The sequence below is a fragment of the Ammodytes marinus genome (genome assembly GCF_949987685.1).
Source record: "Ammodytes marinus genome assembly, chromosome: 16".
Lineage (NCBI taxonomy): Eukaryota > Metazoa > Chordata > Actinopteri > Uranoscopiformes > Ammodytidae > Ammodytes > Ammodytes marinus.
Window position 1 is genome coordinate 22527387 of NC_137220.1, and position 20893 is coordinate 22548279.

At 42.7% G+C, this 20893-nt stretch overlaps 1 protein-coding gene across 4 annotated transcripts in view; it reads right to left on the reverse strand.

Moving 5' to 3' along the window:
• Positions 1 to 3133: 3133 nt before the first annotated feature.
• Positions 3134 to 20893, reverse strand: part of septin9a (septin 9a) — a 97952-nt gene continuing 80192 nt past the window's right edge. For all 4 annotated transcript variants that reach the window (XM_080044086.1, XM_080044088.1, XM_080044087.1 and 1 more), the window contains 9 exons: positions 12696 to 12908; positions 9700 to 9828; positions 9102 to 9183; positions 8697 to 8834; positions 6751 to 6868; positions 5985 to 6080; positions 5749 to 5845; positions 4897 to 4948; positions 3134 to 4579 (listed from right to left, as the gene is read on the reverse strand). In XM_080044086.1, coding sequence (XP_079900212.1) covers positions 4438 to 4579; positions 4897 to 4948; positions 5749 to 5845; positions 5985 to 6080; positions 6751 to 6868; positions 8697 to 8834; positions 9102 to 9183; positions 9700 to 9828; positions 12696 to 12908 — 1067 coding nt within the window. In that variant the 3' untranslated portion in view covers positions 3134 to 4437. The remainder of the gene's footprint in view (positions 4580 to 4896; positions 4949 to 5748; positions 5846 to 5984; positions 6081 to 6750; positions 6869 to 8696; positions 8835 to 9101; positions 9184 to 9699; positions 9829 to 12695; positions 12909 to 20893) is intronic.

Here is a 20893-nt window from a genome sequence, read left to right on the forward strand (position 1 = left end):
CAGTCTTCTGTTTGAATATGTCTTATCTGGAGTGTTTCAAGGTGCTGCTGAGACATAACACCTAACTTCTGAGGATCACAAGAGGCACTCGGCAGCCGATACATTGCCATGTGATATCCGTCTTCTGTAAACACTATTAATATGTTATAGCTCCAGCTGTTTCACATACAAACTTTTGATTTGAAGGTGCTATGGGGAACGTTTCAATATTTCTGAAACCGTCTAATTTTTCCTCTGATGATCATAAATGACGTGAAACAGCAAAGGAGACCATCAGTGCAAAGAAGGCTATTTTTAATTAGTTTTTCTTAATGCCTTTGTCATGGGTACGCGTATGCTCACCCAGGAGCAGCATACGCAGCTGGCGTGGTAAAAACACTACTGCTTTTGTCCAAAGGGGGGTGCAAGAATTAACACGAAATGAAAGGTCCTCGGAACACCTTTAACAAACAATTGCTTAATTCGTAAATTTTTTTGTTTGTGTTATCTGACCATGACACCAAATCACATCACTGAAGTGCTCCAAATGGGTCCCCTCTCCTCAAAATGACTGACACACTTCATACCATAACAGAAAAGACGAAGACCATAATTCACAAAGCCTCCAGATTTCCAAAATAGAAAACATCAAAAACGTTCCATGCAGAAGCATGCAGTCACACGTGCGTGTATATATATATATATATATATATATATATATATATATATATATATATATATATATATATATATATATACATACTGTACATTCACACGCTCTCATTAATTTCAATATCGGCGGCACAATGGTTGCGACCCGTTTAATTACTCACAGTAATTAGCCAGAGGCAGGAGCTACCAACGATGCTCTTCTCTCTCTCTGTCTCACCTCTCTCCTCCTGTCTGGATCTTTCTCCCTCAAGTTCTTTCTAGCAGTGTGTATGTCAACCAGTATGCCAGCGTTGTATATTGAGCTGCACACTCCTGCATTCTTATATTAAGGCATCACTTAAGACCGCTTGACGAGTTTATTCCCACAATTAAGTGACCCTTTGAAACCCGTATCTACCCCCTTTTTTTAAACCCCTTCTACCCAGAGCCGTGATTTCTTTATTTTGCAAATGGTCGCCCGTGCGATGTTTTGGGTATTTTTGTCTTCTGTACCCGCATCAAATCGATCCGAGCAAACCGGTTTCCTCCCTTTCAGTCGGCTAATTGAATCTGGAGCTGGATTTTAATTAAACAGTCAGAGCTCATTTGCATAAAGTCGGAGGATTTGCATATGGTGGGCAGCCCCTCCCCTCCCCCCCTACATGTCTGAGTGCCTGGCACAGAGCCAAGAGCCGGGGTGGAGACATCGGAATGAGGAATAAGGAGGGAGGAAGGGATGAACAGAGGAGGAGAAGGTGAGGTGTCTGCCAACAAAGGAGAGGAAGAAACAGCAGATGGGGGAAGGAGGAGACAAATGGGGGCAAACAACAACTCGTGCCATGAGACGGGGGAAGTGTGCGAGGTAGACATGCACAACAAACAAATATATGCACGACGACAACGCCACCCACACACACACACAAACACGGTATCTCATTGGCATAAATATCCCCACAGATTTTGCAATCAAGTCAGCTAATTAATAAATCAAAGGGGTAAAAAAAAATACGCAATGCAAAAGTCATCTTACAAACGGGTGTTAATTGGTGGCACGGTGTCTCTATATGCAGATGAGGTGGGCGGACTCGTTAACGAGATATGCCGCTGAGGTGCAATGCAACACATTTGTCGACCTACACACTTACGCGGCTTCATGTAGAAGGGTTGCGCGAGAGCATGCAACTTATCTGGAGCATATGCACTCTTATTAGTGTCTAAAAAGGTCCAAGTTCACTTATTAAAAAGGTCCCATCCATCACTGTGCCAGGTCTGACCAATAAGCATGACCTTATCCATTAACACCCATCCCATAATGCACAGTAGAGTGGTCTGTGTGGCTGTTTATCTAGGATGGATGACATACAGTAAATCTACAACCAAGCAGCTTACGATGTCACCAAGAATGAAACACTTTGCCACTGTACATTGGCATTGTCTGGTGAATGTGCACAAGTTGTGATACTCTGTATGTGTTGAGGCAGACATACAGTCTCACTGTAGTCTGCGCAGCGGTAAAACACAACAGCAACACCACATGCTTGTACACTGCGCCAACCAACACAGGTTCAAGTGGGCTGACTCCATCAGTATCCAGTAAAGGATGCATGTGATTAACGGATGTCATTAAGACAGGCGGTGAAGCGCTGGGCGGCTGCCAACAGGACGTCTGGCGGGTGGCACAGAGGGAGGAGACCAGCCACGGCCAGTGAGAGCAGAGATACAGCTGCTTGTCTGTCTGTCTCTCCCAGGGGAGGCGGGAGAGAGAGAGTGGGAGAGAAGGAGTATGAGAATGTGGGGGTCTCAACTCATGAGCTGAGGGTACGGGTTCAGGGTGGTGGGTGTGGCAGGCGCGTGCCATCTTAACACTGCGGAAGATGGGGCACGACAGACGCCATCTTGAGGAGCAATGCAGCGAGTTGCCATTTTGAAGTGCGCTGCATTGGGAAGTAACAAAAGAAGGAACCTTAGATGATGCAAACATTAGACTTAGATGAATATCACTACAATGATGTAGCTACATGTACTTGACATCAGTTCGTCAGCCCTCTCTACATTTTGCTGCTTCAGTACCTCAGGACGCCGATGTCAGCACATCCTCCAACTGATCTGAGACCTCAGGACTCGTCGCCTCCCAAATCCCTCCCGAAAAAAAATGCACTTAGGCATTCAAGTAATTAGTGCTAATCAGCCATGCACTGACCCAGCAGGCGGCCATATGGATTTCAGAGGATAATCAAGTAAGAGCTTAATTACATGGCAAATAAAGTGTTCCAGTGTGAATTACACCTGCTATTAAATGCTAAGAGGATCAAGTGTAGTAGAGCATTATCTAAAAAGTGTTTTTCCAGCTCAAGAGGATATGAGCTGATGAGTTCATGCAGTTAGGTTGTTGATGTTAAGCCTTCACCTCAGGCTGGGGCTGAAAAATGTACAAATGGGGGAAAAAAACAGTTTAGGCAGTAGTTTAATAAATACTAATAAATAAATACAAAATCAAAGTATATATTTACAACTGTAATCTTTATTTAAAATAAGATAAAAGAAAATTTGTTATCAATAATACAAGTACAAAAAGAAAATGTATCATAAACACAGACGAACATACAGGACAGAGCATGACAGTGAAAGCTTAGGGAATTATATATGGTTTGAACACATAAAAGATCCTTGGTATATCATGGAAAATAGAAGAAAATAAATCGCAAGATGTCTAAATGTAGCTCAACATGGCACCAACAAACCTGCTCTCCTTCCAGTTTCAGCCAACACGCTAGAAAACATTCTCCAATAAATAAGGCACTATGGCAGGCCCAAAAAAGCAGGAAAGGTACGTTGTGTATGTAAGTGTGCCTGTGTTTGAATACATCTGAATAAGTGGACTGATGACAAACTTTCACATTTTATATTGTGCATAAATACTTATTCATCTTAAATCACTCTTAAGATATTTCTATTAATAAACAAAGACATTTATTACAGGGCATTTAAAAAAAAAAGACGTCAAGGCCTGACATCCATATTCGACATGACGTCAACATTTAACAAACTGTTAAAAGCAAAACACAGCTGGTGACAGGAAAAGGACAAACTCAAACATATGATGTGCTATCTGATTACCTGTGTTGAGTTTACCATGGGGAGAGAGAGCTGCATCACACAGACTGACTGTAAGGTATGACTGTTACAGTGTGTCACATGTTGGCACAGTGCTGCCAGGCCCCCTTCCAACATGCTTGTCAATGACAGACTATGTAGTGAACAAGTACAATAATGAATATCATCACTTTGCACATATGTTAATAGAGCTGTGTGCACAACTACAGAGAACTGAGCTTCTGTTGATGCATGAATTCTAAGTACTGCTTAAAAAAAACATCTTTAAAAAAAGTTAAAGTTTAGAGATTAACAAGGTACTGATTAAGACAATTCTGACACTGAAAGGTGTTAAGCGTCAGTCCGTTTGGTTCGACAACACAATAGTGAAAACCACAAAGGGTTAACCGTATGATGTGGAAGCAGGTCAAATAAAGCTGCGGCACATTGTGAACTTCTCTTCACTCTCTTGGTGAGCGACAGTGAGAGGATAGTGTTTGTAAATGAGGCAATGAACTGACATGACCGGTCCATTCGGCCGCCGGAAGTCACTGGAAAAAAAATCAAGTCCCTCTGGCAGGCTTTTTTTTAAGTTTCTATCGCACCTTTGAGCTGGGAGATGGATGGAGTGGAGGGCTGGAGTGGTGGTCAAAGTCTCATAGCTAATGAATAACACCCAGGTGTGGTCATCTGCAGTGGGGCGAGAGGGGGCGTCTACATCTCGTGAGCGGCAAGATGGTGTTGTGGGATGCCGTTAGCGTGAGCCACCACCGTGTTGTTCTCATTGAGGCGCCGCACACGATACATTTCATAGTGGATGCTGCTGGTGATGTCCTTAATGTTCTGCATATGGGTCCTGAAAGAGACACGCACACATACACAACCATGAGATACCCCAAGAAGAGGTGGCCCAACATTCACACTTTAGAATATACTCAGTTCCCTTCCGCTGCATTTTGAAATGAAAAATATTTGCACATTTTAACATTATGAATTATTTAATGGGGTCAGAGGCACAGATGTACATTCATGTATAATAACTATATCAGGTGCAAATCAATAATACAAGCAGAGCATTTATGTATGTAACTCGTACTTTTTAGAGGGGATCTTTACACACACACATACACTTTAAGATAGATACATACTGATATAAAGACAAAATCCCCTTACCTTATGAGGAGATCCCGTAAATAGGCGAACTCACAGTGGGCTATGTTCTCAACTAAAGGAGAGATAGAGAGAAGTTATGAGTTATCAGATATAATTCAAAGTGAGCTCAAACATGAGGCTATCTCCTAAACAGTCCACTAGGTGGAGATAGTGTGTTGTCCCATTAAACACAAGACACTACATACTGTATCTACTGCACACTCATATGCCCTCGCCCGTGGTGTCTTTCTGAAGAGATAAGACTGCTTCACAAGAAAAAGAAGTAGACCCGTGCCTAACGTGCACAGCACACTTTGCAGGAAATGAAACTACTTAATGAGACACTAGATAAAAGGGTGGTGCCTCCTCTGGAGTAGATGACATAATTAAATACTGATGGCTGCAAATATTGAGAACAAATGCTACAGCAAGAATGGGTTTTAACAAAGTACAGCCCTTCATACTGGTACGGTATTCAACTGGCAAGGCAGAATACATTCAACTCTTAAAAACAAACCAACACATAAACATATGTGAGAAGCCACAGTTTATCCTTTGTGATTCAATAGTGGATATGCAGCGCGGGGAAACAGAGTGAACCAATCAGACAGACAGTGTCTGCTAGAGGCCTGGGGCAGCTGCATGGCACACGACTGCCGTCTGAAAGACTGAATGGAGCATTGTTTTACTGTTTATAAGTGAGCTCTTTAACCATCTCCTTATTTTGTCTTTTCTTCTCAACACAAGCACTTCCAGCTTGGCTACGTGAACACGGACAGGTCCCGCCCTGAAAGTCTCTCTCAATACAAAGAAAAACTAAAAAGAAATAAAGCAGTGAAAACAGTTACTGAAAGGGGAAAAAAAAGGTTGTACCTTCAATTGTTCCCCACTTGGTTTTCCTCCCCAGCAGCCTCCTGCCATTGACCTGGTACTCCTGGTCGCTGCCCACCACAGCGAATGGGATCATCTCCTGCTCAAGTCAACAGACACATGGAGTCAGACATGATTCAAGTCCAGTGTATTAAGGATGACTTCATTGAATTAGGGATGACAGTGCTCTGTGGTAAGGCATGTCTGAGCATAGAGACACAGCTGTCAGATGCTCTCACCCTGATCTTCTCATTGATCATTCTGTCCTCTGTGTCCTCGTCAAACTCTTTCTGAGGATACACGTCGATGCCGTTGGCTCGCAGCTCTTCCCTGATCTGGTGAGAGCACAAACATAATACAGAGACACACAGCGAACTATTAATCCACGGCAGGTTTATACAATGATACAAACTAAGGCCTTTTAATTGCTGGAGTAATTGGCAGCCGTTCTTAAAGCAGTCTTTAGAGACATCAAACAAATGTACAGAAAAACCTGCACAGTGTACAGATTAAGGTGGTATTAACTCTGATCCCTCCTCTAATCTAGTCCAAAAGTTTGGGCTTAGTCGTTAAGCGCTGTCTGTTATACAAACAAAACGGGGAAAAACTCACAAGATGCCCATGTATAAACCTATGCACACACACCAAGTCGACAATGCACGCACTCATACGGAGACACATGCGCACATAAACCAGGGGGAGTTTAGCATCCTCCTGCTAATAACAGGAGGGGAAAGCCTGAGACGCTGCCAATAAAAACATTCAAATGAATGGCTGCAGCCTTATTAACTGTGTAGAGGAAGTGTAGAAAGCAAAGAGTGGGGGGAAAAGGAAGATGCTTCAATGTAGCCAGAGGAGAACACAAGAAAGAACCAAGAAGGAATGCAAGCAAAGATGGATGCTTCTAGATTTTACAAAAGACTTGAAATTGAGATAAAAAGAAATGAAGGAATCTATGAAAATAAAAAAAAAATAAAGAGGAAATGGAAGCAGAATGGTGTTAACCTTCTTTTTGAAGAAGTCCCTTTCCTCCAGGGTGAGTGTATCCGCCTTGGCAATGACTGGGACGATGTTGACCACTTTACTGAGACGCCTCATGAATTCTACATCGAGAGGCCGCAGACTGGAGAGGGGAAAGAGACAACATGAGAGAATAAGGGAAAAAAAGAGAGAGAGAGAGAAACACACACATTAGATTGTGACAACATAAAATGTGAGATAGTACCAAATGACATGTAACACTAAACTCTTCCACCAGAGGGCAGATAGAGAACTACTGTGTATATTAGTTACAGTGTTTCCAACTGTTGCATCCATGACTTAATCCTACTACATAATGTGCGTAAACAGCTGCTTTGTGGAGGTTTAGAAAAGGACTTTGAGGAGTTCAGGACTTTTTCCCCGGCACGGTTTGACAAAAGCATCTGTATGTGATTAGTCCGGTGAATCGTTTGCCTGGCTAACAACACTCTGACAAAGACAGGTCAATGTGAACAGGGAGTCTTATGTGCGCTTATGCATGAGCACACTCAAGAAGACAAAAGTGCCTGGATTGATTGCATGCTCGCAGACACCCACGCAGACGCTCTGTCTCTGCCGTCCTTCCTGCCTCTCTCCCGTTAAGACTTTTTAGGGCAAACCCCGAGCAGCTGCCGGCCAGCCCATGTGACATCTGCACTGTTGGATCAACATGAAACCTTGCTGCAAAGAGACAGGGGGCCATTTCAAACCAGCCCCCCTCCCCCCTCTCTCTCTCTCCACCCGAGTAAAGACAGAACATGACACAAAACTCGAATGGCGCTGACTGTATAGTCAACTGTGTGTCCGTGTCTAGTTTGAAGCCCACAATCCACAGCTGCTCAATATCAGCCACAGCAGTCGACTGGAGTTGCAAAAATGCAAAAGCTACGGACATGCGCAAAAAAAAAAAGAATCTTTAGCTTGATGGACACTTGAGACTGGGTGGACCCTCGCACTAATTCCTTCATAGTTTACCAAAACCCCCCTGTGCTGCAAACAGTGCAGGGCTGAACCGACAGAGAGTGGAGAGGGACGCAGGTTTATGCAGTTCCATCAGAGCCAGATGTGTGTTGTCTGTTAGAGTTTCAGGGAGAAAAAAACTTGGAACATTATACTGCTGCTTGAGGGCTTGGCAAGAGAAGACTATCTTTTCCTGTGTGTGTGTGTGGTGGACTAGTGTTCTGTGAGATGTTGCATCCTGTTGAAGGGGACGTGTGTGTGTTTAATATAAGGGATAAGAGGAGATAGATGCTTCACACTGCTTCAGAACGAACAAATAAAAGTCTTACACACTTTATAAGCTTCCCAGTGGAGTGTCTGACCTCTAAAAGCCCTGAGGAGTTTTTGTTTTTTTAATGAGTGGGGCCCCGTTTTGTTTCTATCAAGAGGACGCATAGACACGCACTTGTGCACGCGTGACAGTCCTGCTAATGGTGTCCTGAACTACAGGTAGTTGTTATGGGGCCAGGAAAGACAGCAATACGCCAATCAAAAGAGGGAGGGAAAAGACTGCAAACGGTGAATTTAAACACAGGATTTAAAATACTTGCAAGGAAGAAAATTAACTTAAAATTTAGACCTGAAAATTACAAACCATGTGCTTTGGTGAGTAAAACTCAACCTAAATATGTATGCATTATATAATGAAGAAAACTCCACAGAGCACATGTAAGCTAAGTTAGCTTCTCATTAGCTTGATCAATCTCTGCAAGTAAGCAAAAAGAGCATTTCCTATAAAGTTGAATTTTTCCATTGTGTTCTTTCTCATCCAACATCTGAGGGAGGCACCGATATGATTTTGTGTTGGGCGCTGTCAAAAGAAGAAGTGAAAATGCAGGCTTCCCAAGCTTTGTGCACCTTATCTGAAGTGCACTTGTAAAGTATGTGCTCATGGGTCTTTATTTATAGACGTCTCAATGGCTTCTCCTCACCAGTGTCCGGTGGGGGGGATGAAGTATATGCAGCAGTGGACCCGGGAGTCTGGAATCCTTTTCTTCCTGTTGATGTTGATCTCCTCCTGCAGGTACGCCTCGTACTGGTCGTTAATGAACTTCATGATGGGCTGCCAGCTGGAGCAGGGTGAGGGGAGAGATGGACGGATGAAAGAGAGGAGAGGAGGAAGCAACACAGAGGTAGAAAAGGAAGAGAAGGGGTAGATGGGTAAAAGGAGGAAGTGGAAGGGTTAGATACACGGATGAGGAGGATGCATAAGGGACAGAAAACAGGAAATGTAAGACAACAAGAGAAGTGAGTGGAAAGGGGAAGGACATTTGGTTAGACACAATTCAAATCTCTCCAGTTATAGTCAGAGCAATGGCAGTAGAAAAGTAACATACCAGTTCTCATTGTTGATCTGGTCTCCAAATCCTGGTGTGTCTATGACAGTCAGCTTCATTCTCACTCCCTTCTCCTCAATGTCTGCACACAAGCAAACAAGCCAGAGGCAGAATTTAGAATGCTCATAATGATGTGAGTTCTTTATAAGCAATTACTAAAAACAGGGGTAAAAAAAAAAATCTGGCATGATTCTCCTGCATTAGCGCTGCCTGTTTCCAGCCATGTATTCAATAACGGACACGAGGAGATAATTGAGAACATTTTCAAAAAACAGCTGCACATTTTTGTAAACTTGGCTGGTTATGTCAGGCTAGGAATACAGTATACATATTCAGAAGTTGTTTTAGCCATGATTACAGTCATTAAGGTGAATTTGAATTAAAGGGAAAAGTAGAGAGAAAGAAGAATTAGGTTCTGGAAGTGGTTGAGAGTGCCTATACTTTTCCATGGCTGACAAAGGGAAACGTGTAAACGCAGAAGAGAGAGAAGAGAAGACAAAACACAGTAGCAGAGTAAGAGATGGGTGATTTTTGGCCGATACAGAGAACAGATGGACAGAAAACAGAAGGGACATAGAGTGAGAGTGGAGCGACCTACCGTGACTGATGGACTTTATTTCGATGGTTTTGGGGATCTTCTCCTGGGCCATGGCCAGCACCGACTTACGGCTGACTTTAGACTTGAACAGCGTGTTCATCAGAGTAGACTTTCCCAGGCCACTTTGTCCTGTGAGCGAGAACCCAGTCAGAGAGACAGACGGTGAGGAGAAAGACACACACGTCAAGAAGAAGAAGAAGAAGAAAAAAAGAACATGGAACTCTTCAACAGTGAGTGCTAAGGTATGCATCAGTCTACATAATGTAACCTTCGTGCCATAATAAACTCAAGAAAAGATTCAGTGATTATTTTCCACAATAAGTTTAAAAGTCAGGAGGGCTCCAGGCTGCAGCAGTGACAAGCTGCAGGTGTGTCTCCACAAACACTGCCAGTAGAGATCATCAGTACACATTACTATAACCCAAACACACCAGCGTAAAGACAGTTTGCAGCCCTGGGAGTATTTGATTAATGTGCAATGAGCAACCAGAAATAAGGAGTCCTCCTCATATATATTGTAATAAATGTAATACAAATCTGAGGACACTGCGTCAGAAATAAGAAAGCCAAAGTGGTAGAAATAGATGTTAATAGGATAGAATGGAGTGTCCACAACCTACTTTTGAACTGAATTCAAGTTTTCCATTTGCGGACACTTCAACTATGTGTACATGAATAGTCGCCCATTATTTTTTATTTTGTCATAATACATCGAGTCTTAAAATTCAACTTGCAATTTGCAGATAAGATGATTTTCATCATTGTTTTTTTTTTTAAAGACCCCCCACACATCATGTTAACTTCACCATGGGTTAATGAAGATGAGTTTGGAGGGGGCCTACTGCACAGCGAACAGTCACAGATCAACGTCAGGTTAAGTCAACATTGAGACCCCTTCTGATACACAGGCCGTCAGCAGCACAAGAAACATAAATCTTAAAAAGGTGAAGTCAGCGGTTTATTTATGTTAATATAAGTGTAAAATCGCTCTTTATTCATACAGTGATCACTTACATAATGTGCGCGTTTCATAAAGCCGATCTCTCAGTCAGCTGCTTTGCATGTAATCGGCAAATACATTTATTGGAGTATCCCGACATTTTTATCCAATCAGAAGAGAGAACGCTACAACCCGACACTCGTCTCACTCATAGTATATACACTCCATGGTCTCACTGCCGGTGCACGCCAGAGCAACAGATGGGTGAATGTGTATGCGCCTACAATGGCGGAGCAGGTAAAAATCCTTCCCAATGTCTGTTTTGATGGTTTTTATCATGTTTGATCACACTTATGGATCTAAAATGATGCTAGATAACTTGCTGCTTGAAGACCGCAGTGCATTAATGTGGTGACGTAGGGACGAGCGAGGGGACTGCTAACTGCAGTAACTGACAGGAAGTTAGCTAAAAGAACCATTCCTCTTACAGCTCCTTTACTCATCACAACAACTTTGATTAATTGATTGATTGGTTAATGGAGAAAGTATAATTCTTCAGTTGGAAGAACTGATGATCACTATGTGCAGAAATTCTATTTTGTATCAACTATAAAGCTCTGAAAAAATGTATGCTACATCTTTCACCATTTTCCGTAGCAGCTGTTTCCAAAGTATTTATGCCATAAAGTTGTCGATTATGTTGAAAATTGTGATGAAATAAATCTGGTCTCAACCGTTTTCCATGGTGAGAACACGACAACATTCTAAGGAATCGTCCAAAGTGATTGTTTGACCAGTGAAGCATCCAGAATAAATTGCTTTCCCATGTATCTTTGTCATCAGATATGACGAAAGATATCGGCTATGCGTTGTCTCCTTTGCACCCAATTCTAAGCCTGGGTGAACCCAGCTGAGTCTGCCGGAGGTTTGATTAGTTTGCTCTGCAGACTAGTCCTGTCCCTAGCACAGTTTGCCCCAGTTTACTTCCTCCCAAAGATTCTGGCACCAATCACAATCGCCCAGGCACGCTAGAGGCGGGCTGAACATAATAACGTCAGTGAAGCAGCGGCCATCATTGGTCTGATTAGCTGAAGGTCTATCCATTTGCGTACTGAGGCATTTTGATCTACGTCCCTTGATCAAGTCTCTTCAAACTCGGAAATGACAAAAGACCAAAAGTTTAATCTCAAATAAGATTAAGCCATAGCCAGGCTACCCAATTCTGACCATAAAGACATGACCTAATACAAGCATCATTCTTGCACTGCTTCCTTATTTAAGAGGTGGAATAGAATTATACCTGAATGCAGAAAAAGAAGCATGAAGATGTTTGTTTATGCAGTCTCCCCCCCCCAAGGCTTCTTCTCAGAAACATTTTTTACTTGAGGATCAAACACAGAGCAAGCGTCAGAACATCATCCAGAGGAGACAGAGTAGAGAGGTAGGTTGGGTTTTATGGCAGCCTGTCTGTCTACTGTCTGTGTGTGTGTGTGTGTGTAATTAGCTCCTGTTTTAAAAAGCTGTCTTGATTACAGTGATGAGAGCTGAGAAAGAAAGAAAGCTTTAAGTCCTACTGTGTGAGTGTGTGTGTGGCTGCTTATTACATAAATATGAGGACTCTGTTTTCTGTCAAAACTTGACTGGAGAGAAAAGCTGAATAACAGGACGCATGTGAGGACAGCTGAGTGAAGATGTTTGGAGATAAACACACATTTCAGTGTAATGGTTTACAGGTTGACGCTCCATTTGAAACACACCTTAAGAGTCTGTACTTTTTACAAGGCTTACAGAATTAGAGAGAAAAATGATCTTCATGATTAAAGATCCACGTTCTTTCTGTGTTACGGTATGTTATTATGCATGGAGCCTGGTAATGTCACGTTTTGAGTATAATCCTTAAAATAGGCAGACGTGTCCATTAACAACCAACCATTTGCACATTACTTTCTTTGGAGGTCAATGTGCTGTCTGACGCAATGATGCTAGCTCAAGCTAAATCTGGAAAAACATACCTAAAAATGTAAGCTACTGTTACATGTACACGTGTGCTACTTACCCACAACCATAATGTTGAGCTCAAAGCCCTGCTTCATGGCCTTCCTCCTCATCTGCTCCAGGATGGCGTCAATGCCCACGTAGCTGAAGTCCACCGCCGGCCCACCAGCCTTCTCCATGTACAGGCCTCCCACTGCTGGGGACACCATGGCATCAGGCAGCACCGCCTCAGACATGACACTGCTGTTGTAGCTGCTGGCTATCACCGCCGGCCCTGATGACGGAGAGGGAGAGGAGGTTAGAGGTTAGAGGGGAGGAGGTGTGCTATGGAGGGATTAAAGGTGTGAAGTGATTGGTGGTGGAGAGATAGATCTCTGATTGGCAATGCTGAGAATATGAAAAAACAAGTACATGTACATCAGACGAGGAAGTTGACGACAGAAGTGAACAGCAGAAGGACTAAAGTTTGACATCCTAAAGGAAAAAGCAGTTACTCCTTGATCAATGAAAATCACAAAATACATTTAAAAGTACGAAAAACTGCCTGCTCATCAGTTCTCTGGATGCACCTGTTTGAAACCAAAGTGGCTGATTCACCTGTTTGCTTTTTGGTTGTCCATCGATTTCGATGACATCATCATTTTAACCTTTTTGTAAAACATTTAAAAAAAAAACGATCAGCCACCTTCAACAGACCCAGGCTCCGTACAAGCTAGCTCCAGGTAGTGTCAATGCCGATCCTACCTATCCTACTACATGGCTATCACAGCCTAAAAACATCACCTTCAACAGACAGAACCACACACACACACACACACACACACACACACACACACACACACACACACACACACACACACACACACACACACACACACACACACACACACACACACACACACACACACACACACACACACACACACACACACACACACACACACACACACACACACACACACACAGAGGAGATTGCTGGACTGATGCCAACACAGACTTTCGACTCGACAGAAAACCATTAGAAAATACACTCTGTAGTATTAAAGCACTGTGCACTTGGCCGGAGGTTATCCCTGCAGTTTGTTTTGGTAATGATCAGCTTAATGTCCTTCTGTGGAATGCATACTGGTGTGTGGCCAATCAAAAGACAAATATTCAACATTTGATATGTTCGCCGAGGTATGTTAGCAGTCACCAATATGCATATGCAGAGAGCGACTCTATCTCTGCTTAACAATGTGTTAAGTCAGCGCTGGTGAAGAATTTGCAGTGTGCATGTTTGAGTCTGTATGTACAGTAGTTCATGTAGCCGTTACCCCCCCCTTTCGAGGCCTCCCTTTGCCTCGCTCCCCAGTGCAATGTTACTGTCCTGTTATTGTGAGTGTGGAAAAGACAGAGACTGCTGAGGCTGAAACCTGATCTCTCTCACACACACAGTACTTGTTGAGTTTCTTACCTCGTACACAGTCAGTCATTCTTCTGATCACATAGTTCACACACACACACACACACACACACACACACACACACACACACACACACACACAGCCAAGATTTAAACTGCCAGCTCAGGCACACATTTTACTCTACAACACTCGGGCCTGCCACAGGGAGAAGAAGTCCAGACAACCAACCAGTCCACTCATATCACACGGGGGAATTAAATCAACAGGGAGTGATACTGCTGCTGGAAGCTCTACACACACACACAGGCAAACTGGCACTGCCTTGATTAATGGAAGAAATTCAGTGAAGAATAACACTGCTGTGGAAACTCAACTCAATATTATTAAACACAGAGCCTTACTTTTATAATGTGCTCCATTGTGTGTGTGTGTGTGTGCGCGCGTGTGTGTGTGTCATAGAGACCCACCTATGGAAGCAGCTCTCCTGGCCTCCTTCACCACTTCCCCATCCTGTTCCAGCAGTCAGTCAGCAACTTACTGCGACTCACTGCCCTCCACCTCTCTCTCCTCTGAACAGCCCCACATTCCCTGGACCTTTGCTCAGGTCTGTTTCTCTCCACCTCACCCTTTCCTCTCTCTCTCTCTCTCTCTCTACATGCTGACTCTGTCGTATCTCTCTTGTCGTCAGTTTCCCCTCCACACTCCATCTCCCAGTTTCCATTGTCTCTCCTCTTCTACTCCCTCATCTATTTTGCTCTGACATCATTTCTTTAAATTCCTCTCATACCTCCCTTTTCTAAACCCAGTTGTAATCATTTTTTATTACCTTTATCTACACCCATAAAAACCTGGGTCTCTTTCTTTTTTTAACCTTTGATTTCCAAAGTTCATGTCAACCCTTCTCCCTCTCTCGGCCCCCTCTTTGACGGTTAAGTGCTGCAAACAAGATATGTTAGCCAGGGGCTAGCACACCTTGAGCGGCAAGGCTACGACAACTGAGCTTCACCTGAGGCAAGATGCCAGCAAAGCATCAAAGGGAATGGACATGCAATGAATGGGGTTAACAGACACTTATCAGCTGCAGCGTACTCCAATATCAGCTACACCTGCAGAGCACCGAAACAGAATAACCTGGCCTTCAGAACTGGAAACACATCTCATGTGTGATCAACAGGGGATTCAAATAGGAAAAATAAGTGATAAGAATACAGTTTGCCCTGGAGAGGTTTCTTGTTTTGTTTAAGAGTCTTTCTGATCTGGCCTCTAAGCTCTGGATTATCTTTCAATTTTTTTAGAAGGTAAAAATGAATACAGTACTTGGATTTGATATGAGGTCTTGCCCTGAAATAAGATCCTCATATCCTTGTTTCAGTATGCAGTACAGAGAACAATGCTGCCCACATCCATCGTATTAACGAGCTGTCTGTTCTGTTTAAAACACACAAGGAGAGCGAGAGTGGAAAATACTAAAACCACCAAAAGACAGAGTGAATGGGAAAGAGAGGGAGAGAGTAGAGTGTATCCTGCATCTCAACTAGCTGGTTTCCCAGAGAGAAGTGGCAAGACTCTTCAGAGCGTCGTTTACTGTCCTTTGTGAATGCACACGTCCCTTTTTGCCCAAGCTAAAGTAGAGTCAAACACTGTAAACGACTTGGCAAACATACAACACACAAAAGGAACCCAAACCTTTGGACCATTACTGTGGGAAACCCAGACATCTCACCATCAATACAAATAAATCCCTTTTATTCCAGGTAGTAAACAGTTTCAGCCTGTGTCGTCAGTTTGAGTGAACTACAAATCCCACAACGTAGCGATGTTGATTTAAGAATGTCAAGCTGGAAGCGACGCGTACTGGTTCAGTCCTGTTGTTTTGAACGGGGAATAAAACCAGACTGTAGAAGGACTTTTTTGAGTAACCTATTGCATAACATCTAGATAAACTGAGCATTCATCAGACAGAGGGGTTCCAATGTGCTGCAGACTTATAATGATTCGTATCCAGTAAACACAGGTGTCAGGAGATATAGCCGGCTGGAGCATGACCCTATAAATGTTACATGGCATTTGACCCGCACATGAAATATGTCTGGCCCTGGTGGTTAACCAGCTGGTAAAGAGACAAGGGTCAGTGAAAACACTGGTGACCGGCTGAAAGAATTACAGGTCCATGCCAGGTCAAATAGAGAACACGCCACAGACTGTGGGAGCATCAACTTTAGCTCACGACAAAATGGCTTCAAGATTGATCTACAAATCCATTGTATCCCATCAGATTCTAAAGACCTGTAACAGTGCCACGACAGTATTGTGCAGATCTAGTTAAGTGCATCACACGTGCAAAAACAAAGTCATCAGCATTCATCTGGTTGTAATGTGCTGCGGATGCTAAGGATAAAGTAGAACTATGGTTCCTTCTACTGGAATGTATTCATTTCAGTTGTTAAACTTTCTGCAGCTGCAGCCACACAAAGAGGGGCGAACACAGTTTTTCCCCTCACAGCAAAAGGAAATATGAGTCACTTAGGACAGGGTTAATAAGTCACAAATGTGTGGTCCAAGCCCCATTTCCTTTAAGCACAGTGGAATCTCTATATGGTTTAAGTAGGACACTAACCGAACTACAGAACATAAAACTCCCTACAAAAATGATTCAAATGTACTAAATGTAATCAAATCCCATTAATCCCCATCAATAACAAAGTGTAATGGCCCCAACATCCCATTGCAACCAAACAGAACTGGTACCCTTTTTCTGAAGAGATTGAAAGCCCTGTATTTCTCTGAACCAATCATACAATATGAGAAACATCTGAATCAAAATCACATGATGTGAGTGGTGGTGTTGGTGATCAAAGGAGACCCACGCAGTCCTGACTGAAGTAGGTCAGCTCAGTGTTTCAGTGATGAGAACTTTTAGTAAACATCTGAGGATACTCATTTTAGGACTATAAAATGCATTCTTAAATGTTTAGTCACAAGTCTTAAATGCTGGCAAGAAACACTCAAGGTTCAAAACAGGGGCTTTGTCTTGCACATCAACAATGCCCCCCCCCCCATACATACCCTTTACCTCTATTTTCTAGAGGTTGTTCCCCTGTATGAGGTCTAGCTATGGGATGGCATGGATCATGCGAGTAGAATAAGAAACATTTATTTTAGAAAATTGGAAAGCAGTCCATGACTCATTGGGCTTCCTGTGATTCTGTTTTCAATTACAGGCACTGAGGAATGATTTTCCCCTTGCTTCCAAGAGTATCAGATAACTTCTGCCTTTTGTAAATATGGACGGCGGCAAACTACTACCAGCACATTTTAGAGAGGAGAAACAAAAGCCAGGAGGAGAAAGGAGAATGCATGCAAAGAAAATATGTAGTCCAGAAAAGGTTAAAGGTGGCAGGAGCAGGGATATGCAGGAGATCAAGAGGAGGAGCAACCTCCCCTGACTATCAAGTCAGGGGAGGTTACCATAGATAAAGGTCAGAAGAAAGACAGAGGAAGGAGTGTGGAATGGAGGCGGGTGGAAGGGTAAAGTCATTTTTATTTTTTTTATTTTTTTTCCACTTTAGGGGTCATTCCTCACTAACCAAACAGGGATACAAATATGTGTCACTTGAACTCAAGCTACATAGCGCGGTGACTGTGCCGTCTATGTATATGCATAGTGGAGATGTGGTGAAAAGCCACCGAGCCATGCCTCAGCTGTCCGGGGTGTTGATCTGGACAGTGTGGCGAGCGGGTCAGAGATCATGTTCCCTCTTTAGGTTGGAAAGGATTTTTTTTGGCGCTGAGGTTCGTCCCCTTATGACAAAGCCGCGGTTTGCCCCTTTTGTACAAACTGACCTGAATCACAGGAAAGGAATTCAGAGAAAGAAAAAAGGGGACTGGAAACTTGGACCAAGAGCAGTTCATACCTAAGAAGAGTGATTCACTCCCCACATCTTTAAAAAAAACTCTGATCCTTTAAACTCTTTGTATTTATTTAGACACTTCAAGCCTGTGTGTAGAAAAGTAGCACCACATTTCTTTGGATTTATTTTTGATGTCATTCCACTACTTTTCTGTCAATTCAGTGGACAAAGCCACTAAATGGGTTGTTTGCATCTTTGCTCCGGTCTAAAATCTTTTTTATGGGCGGTCTTAAAAAAACATCTGCTCCTCTCTTGTCCTTTATTTACATTCCAAGAGAGGACAAGGGAGGTTTGCAGTCACACGTTTGTTTCGATGGGTGACCCAGATGCTTCTTCAGAAGTGTGCGGGCTGCTGCAAATCTAATTCAAAAGGGTTACTGTAAAGCTTTTTCCAAGCTTTGCTTTTTCAAACAGTACAATGTTCCTAAGAGTAAGACTGTACACACACAACTTAAAAAGAAAAAAGAATAATGAAGTGCATTACATGGACCTGGGGTTTCAAAGCAGCCCTCCAGCACAGAATCAATAAGTTACCCCCAGGTCACGTGGGTTTAGGACAACTTAAACATGTATGTACACACACACACTCGAAAACTTTTCACATCCTCTGAAAGTAAATCCCGTACTAGAAAAGGGAAATTGGAGTGATGGCAGGGCAAATATGGTCCGTTGTCTAATTAAAGTCAATGTTTATGCAGCAAGGCCCACTTCCAGTTCCCAGAGTCGTCATCATTCTCTCTCTCTCTTGAGAACTGTGCCCTTTAACCCCTGCAGTGTCTATCTTACTCATCATGTCACCTGGGACTGGACATTGCTTGAGTGTGCGGCACGCATCATGGTCTATAGTCGACACTTCTATGCGTGATACTGTATTTGGTATGCAAGTCTGTAAAGGCATGTACAGTAACTACCCGTCACTTTCTTGGAGATACAAACCACTGCTGCTCCACATTCCTTTATACAAATCGTGGTACTTTTTAGTTCCACAAGGCCCCGAGCTGCATCTGTGTCACTGCCAAGTACATTCAGCTGCTAGTGTTACTTTGCAGACAGTTGAGAAATGTTTGTAAATTGCAGTAATGACAGTAAGAATCCCACAGGTTTGTCTAGACCGACAGAGGAATGTGTTCGGTCTCCACTCTCCGGCCGTGGTGCACAAGACAGGTGACGTCTTCAATGGCCGCTGACACAGAGCAGCCCTAAACAAAAAGGGGGTCCTTCAGCTGCAATAAGGTGCAATATGGACTACCTCACCAAAACTCTAAAAAACTCTAAATATAAAAAGGAAAGTAATTCCACTGCAATACTACATTCCTCGTGTAAGTGTCATTGCAAGTGTCTGCATCTAAGCCTTATTTAAAATGAATTGTCTTAAGCAACAGCTAAATATTAATACCCAAGTGTATTTACACAAAAGCTAAATGAAACCGGAAGTTGCCAATTTGCCGAAGCAATTTTCTTTGCAACAAGAGTGAATAGGTTAGATTATGCTAGCTAGCTAACTAACCGCAGTTGTTAAAAAGTCATTAGCCAGGCCGTGGTAGCTAGACAGTGTAGTTGCCTAATCTTATCTCATTTTATTTGCAGGTCAAAGTGTATCAGTGAAATGGTTGGCTGGCAGCGAGCAGGGGTCCACAGTGTGTCAGGGGTCTCAGGAATCTGACCCCTGTCCTCACACATACCTCAGGGACAACAGTCAGAACAAGACAAACTCATATGAAACGAGATGGTCACATTGAGAGTTGTATGCTGATATGCTGAATTACACATTTCATTTATCAATCTGTAATATCTTCTAACCCACTTTCCCTTATTGAACATACAAATATATAGGCCTATGTAGAAATCCTTCACATTCCATAATACACAGCTGGTGTGCGGCTAAAATTACAATAAAATTAAAAATACTAATCTGAAAAGGCCTGATGCTGTTAATAAAATCTGTGTGATCATATCAGATATTGTTTTACTCTTAACTGTTGTGCTTAAAACCCTAGTTGACTCTGACAAAGTAACTCTCACTCAGTCTAAGAGGTCGACTCTCTTTCACTGTTGACACAGGAAGGCTCAAGGTCACCAAGGCCACTTATAAACAAATGTTGCTGTGTATGTGTGAATGTCCACCAACACACGTCTGTCATTCTATTAATAACACAACTAGTGGGAGTCCTTAGGCTCCCTGACAGACTCAACGACCTGTATGTGTGTGATATAAAACCTGTCACTTAGGTTTTCTCCAGACCTCAGGGCCGATATTTATGAACTACAACTGACCCACATATACAGAACTCAAGAGTACAATAGCAGACATATTTTGCTTAGAAAAACAAACTACTAATATAATTAAGCTTTATATATTTGTATTTAGCATGATTTCTTGTGTTGACAGTTGACTAAGTGTGATTACTTTATGTAGTTATTGAGTTATGTAGAGCTATCACTGCTAATTGGCATTTTGAAAATCAGAATAAACCTCTTTAATGCCTGAGCCTCACATCGCATAATGCATCATACAGTATTCCAGCCATTGTCTTAAACAAGACCTGCTCTATTTCTAAATTACAAGGCAGGATTTTGACACTGGATTCGTTACCCACCTCTCAAACTCAAGTCCTACACTCAAGATAGTTAGTGACTGTTGTTGTAACCACATCAAAGTATGTCCTGGTTTACAGCTGAAATGCAGTAAATATTGTTTTTTTTCTCCCTGAATGTCAACTGAATACAAATATTTAGTTTGTGTGCCGCAGGTTTTAAAACACAATGCAACTAAAACAACGTCTAATGCTGCATTTTACAACCCTTTCTTATAATAAACACAAAATGCCTGCGTCCATGCACTTCCACAAAGAAGAAAACTCAAACTTACTATTCTGAGAATGTACCGCATGTCAAGTGACAGAGAGGAATCCTTATCAACTTCAAAATTACAGAGCTCCGGT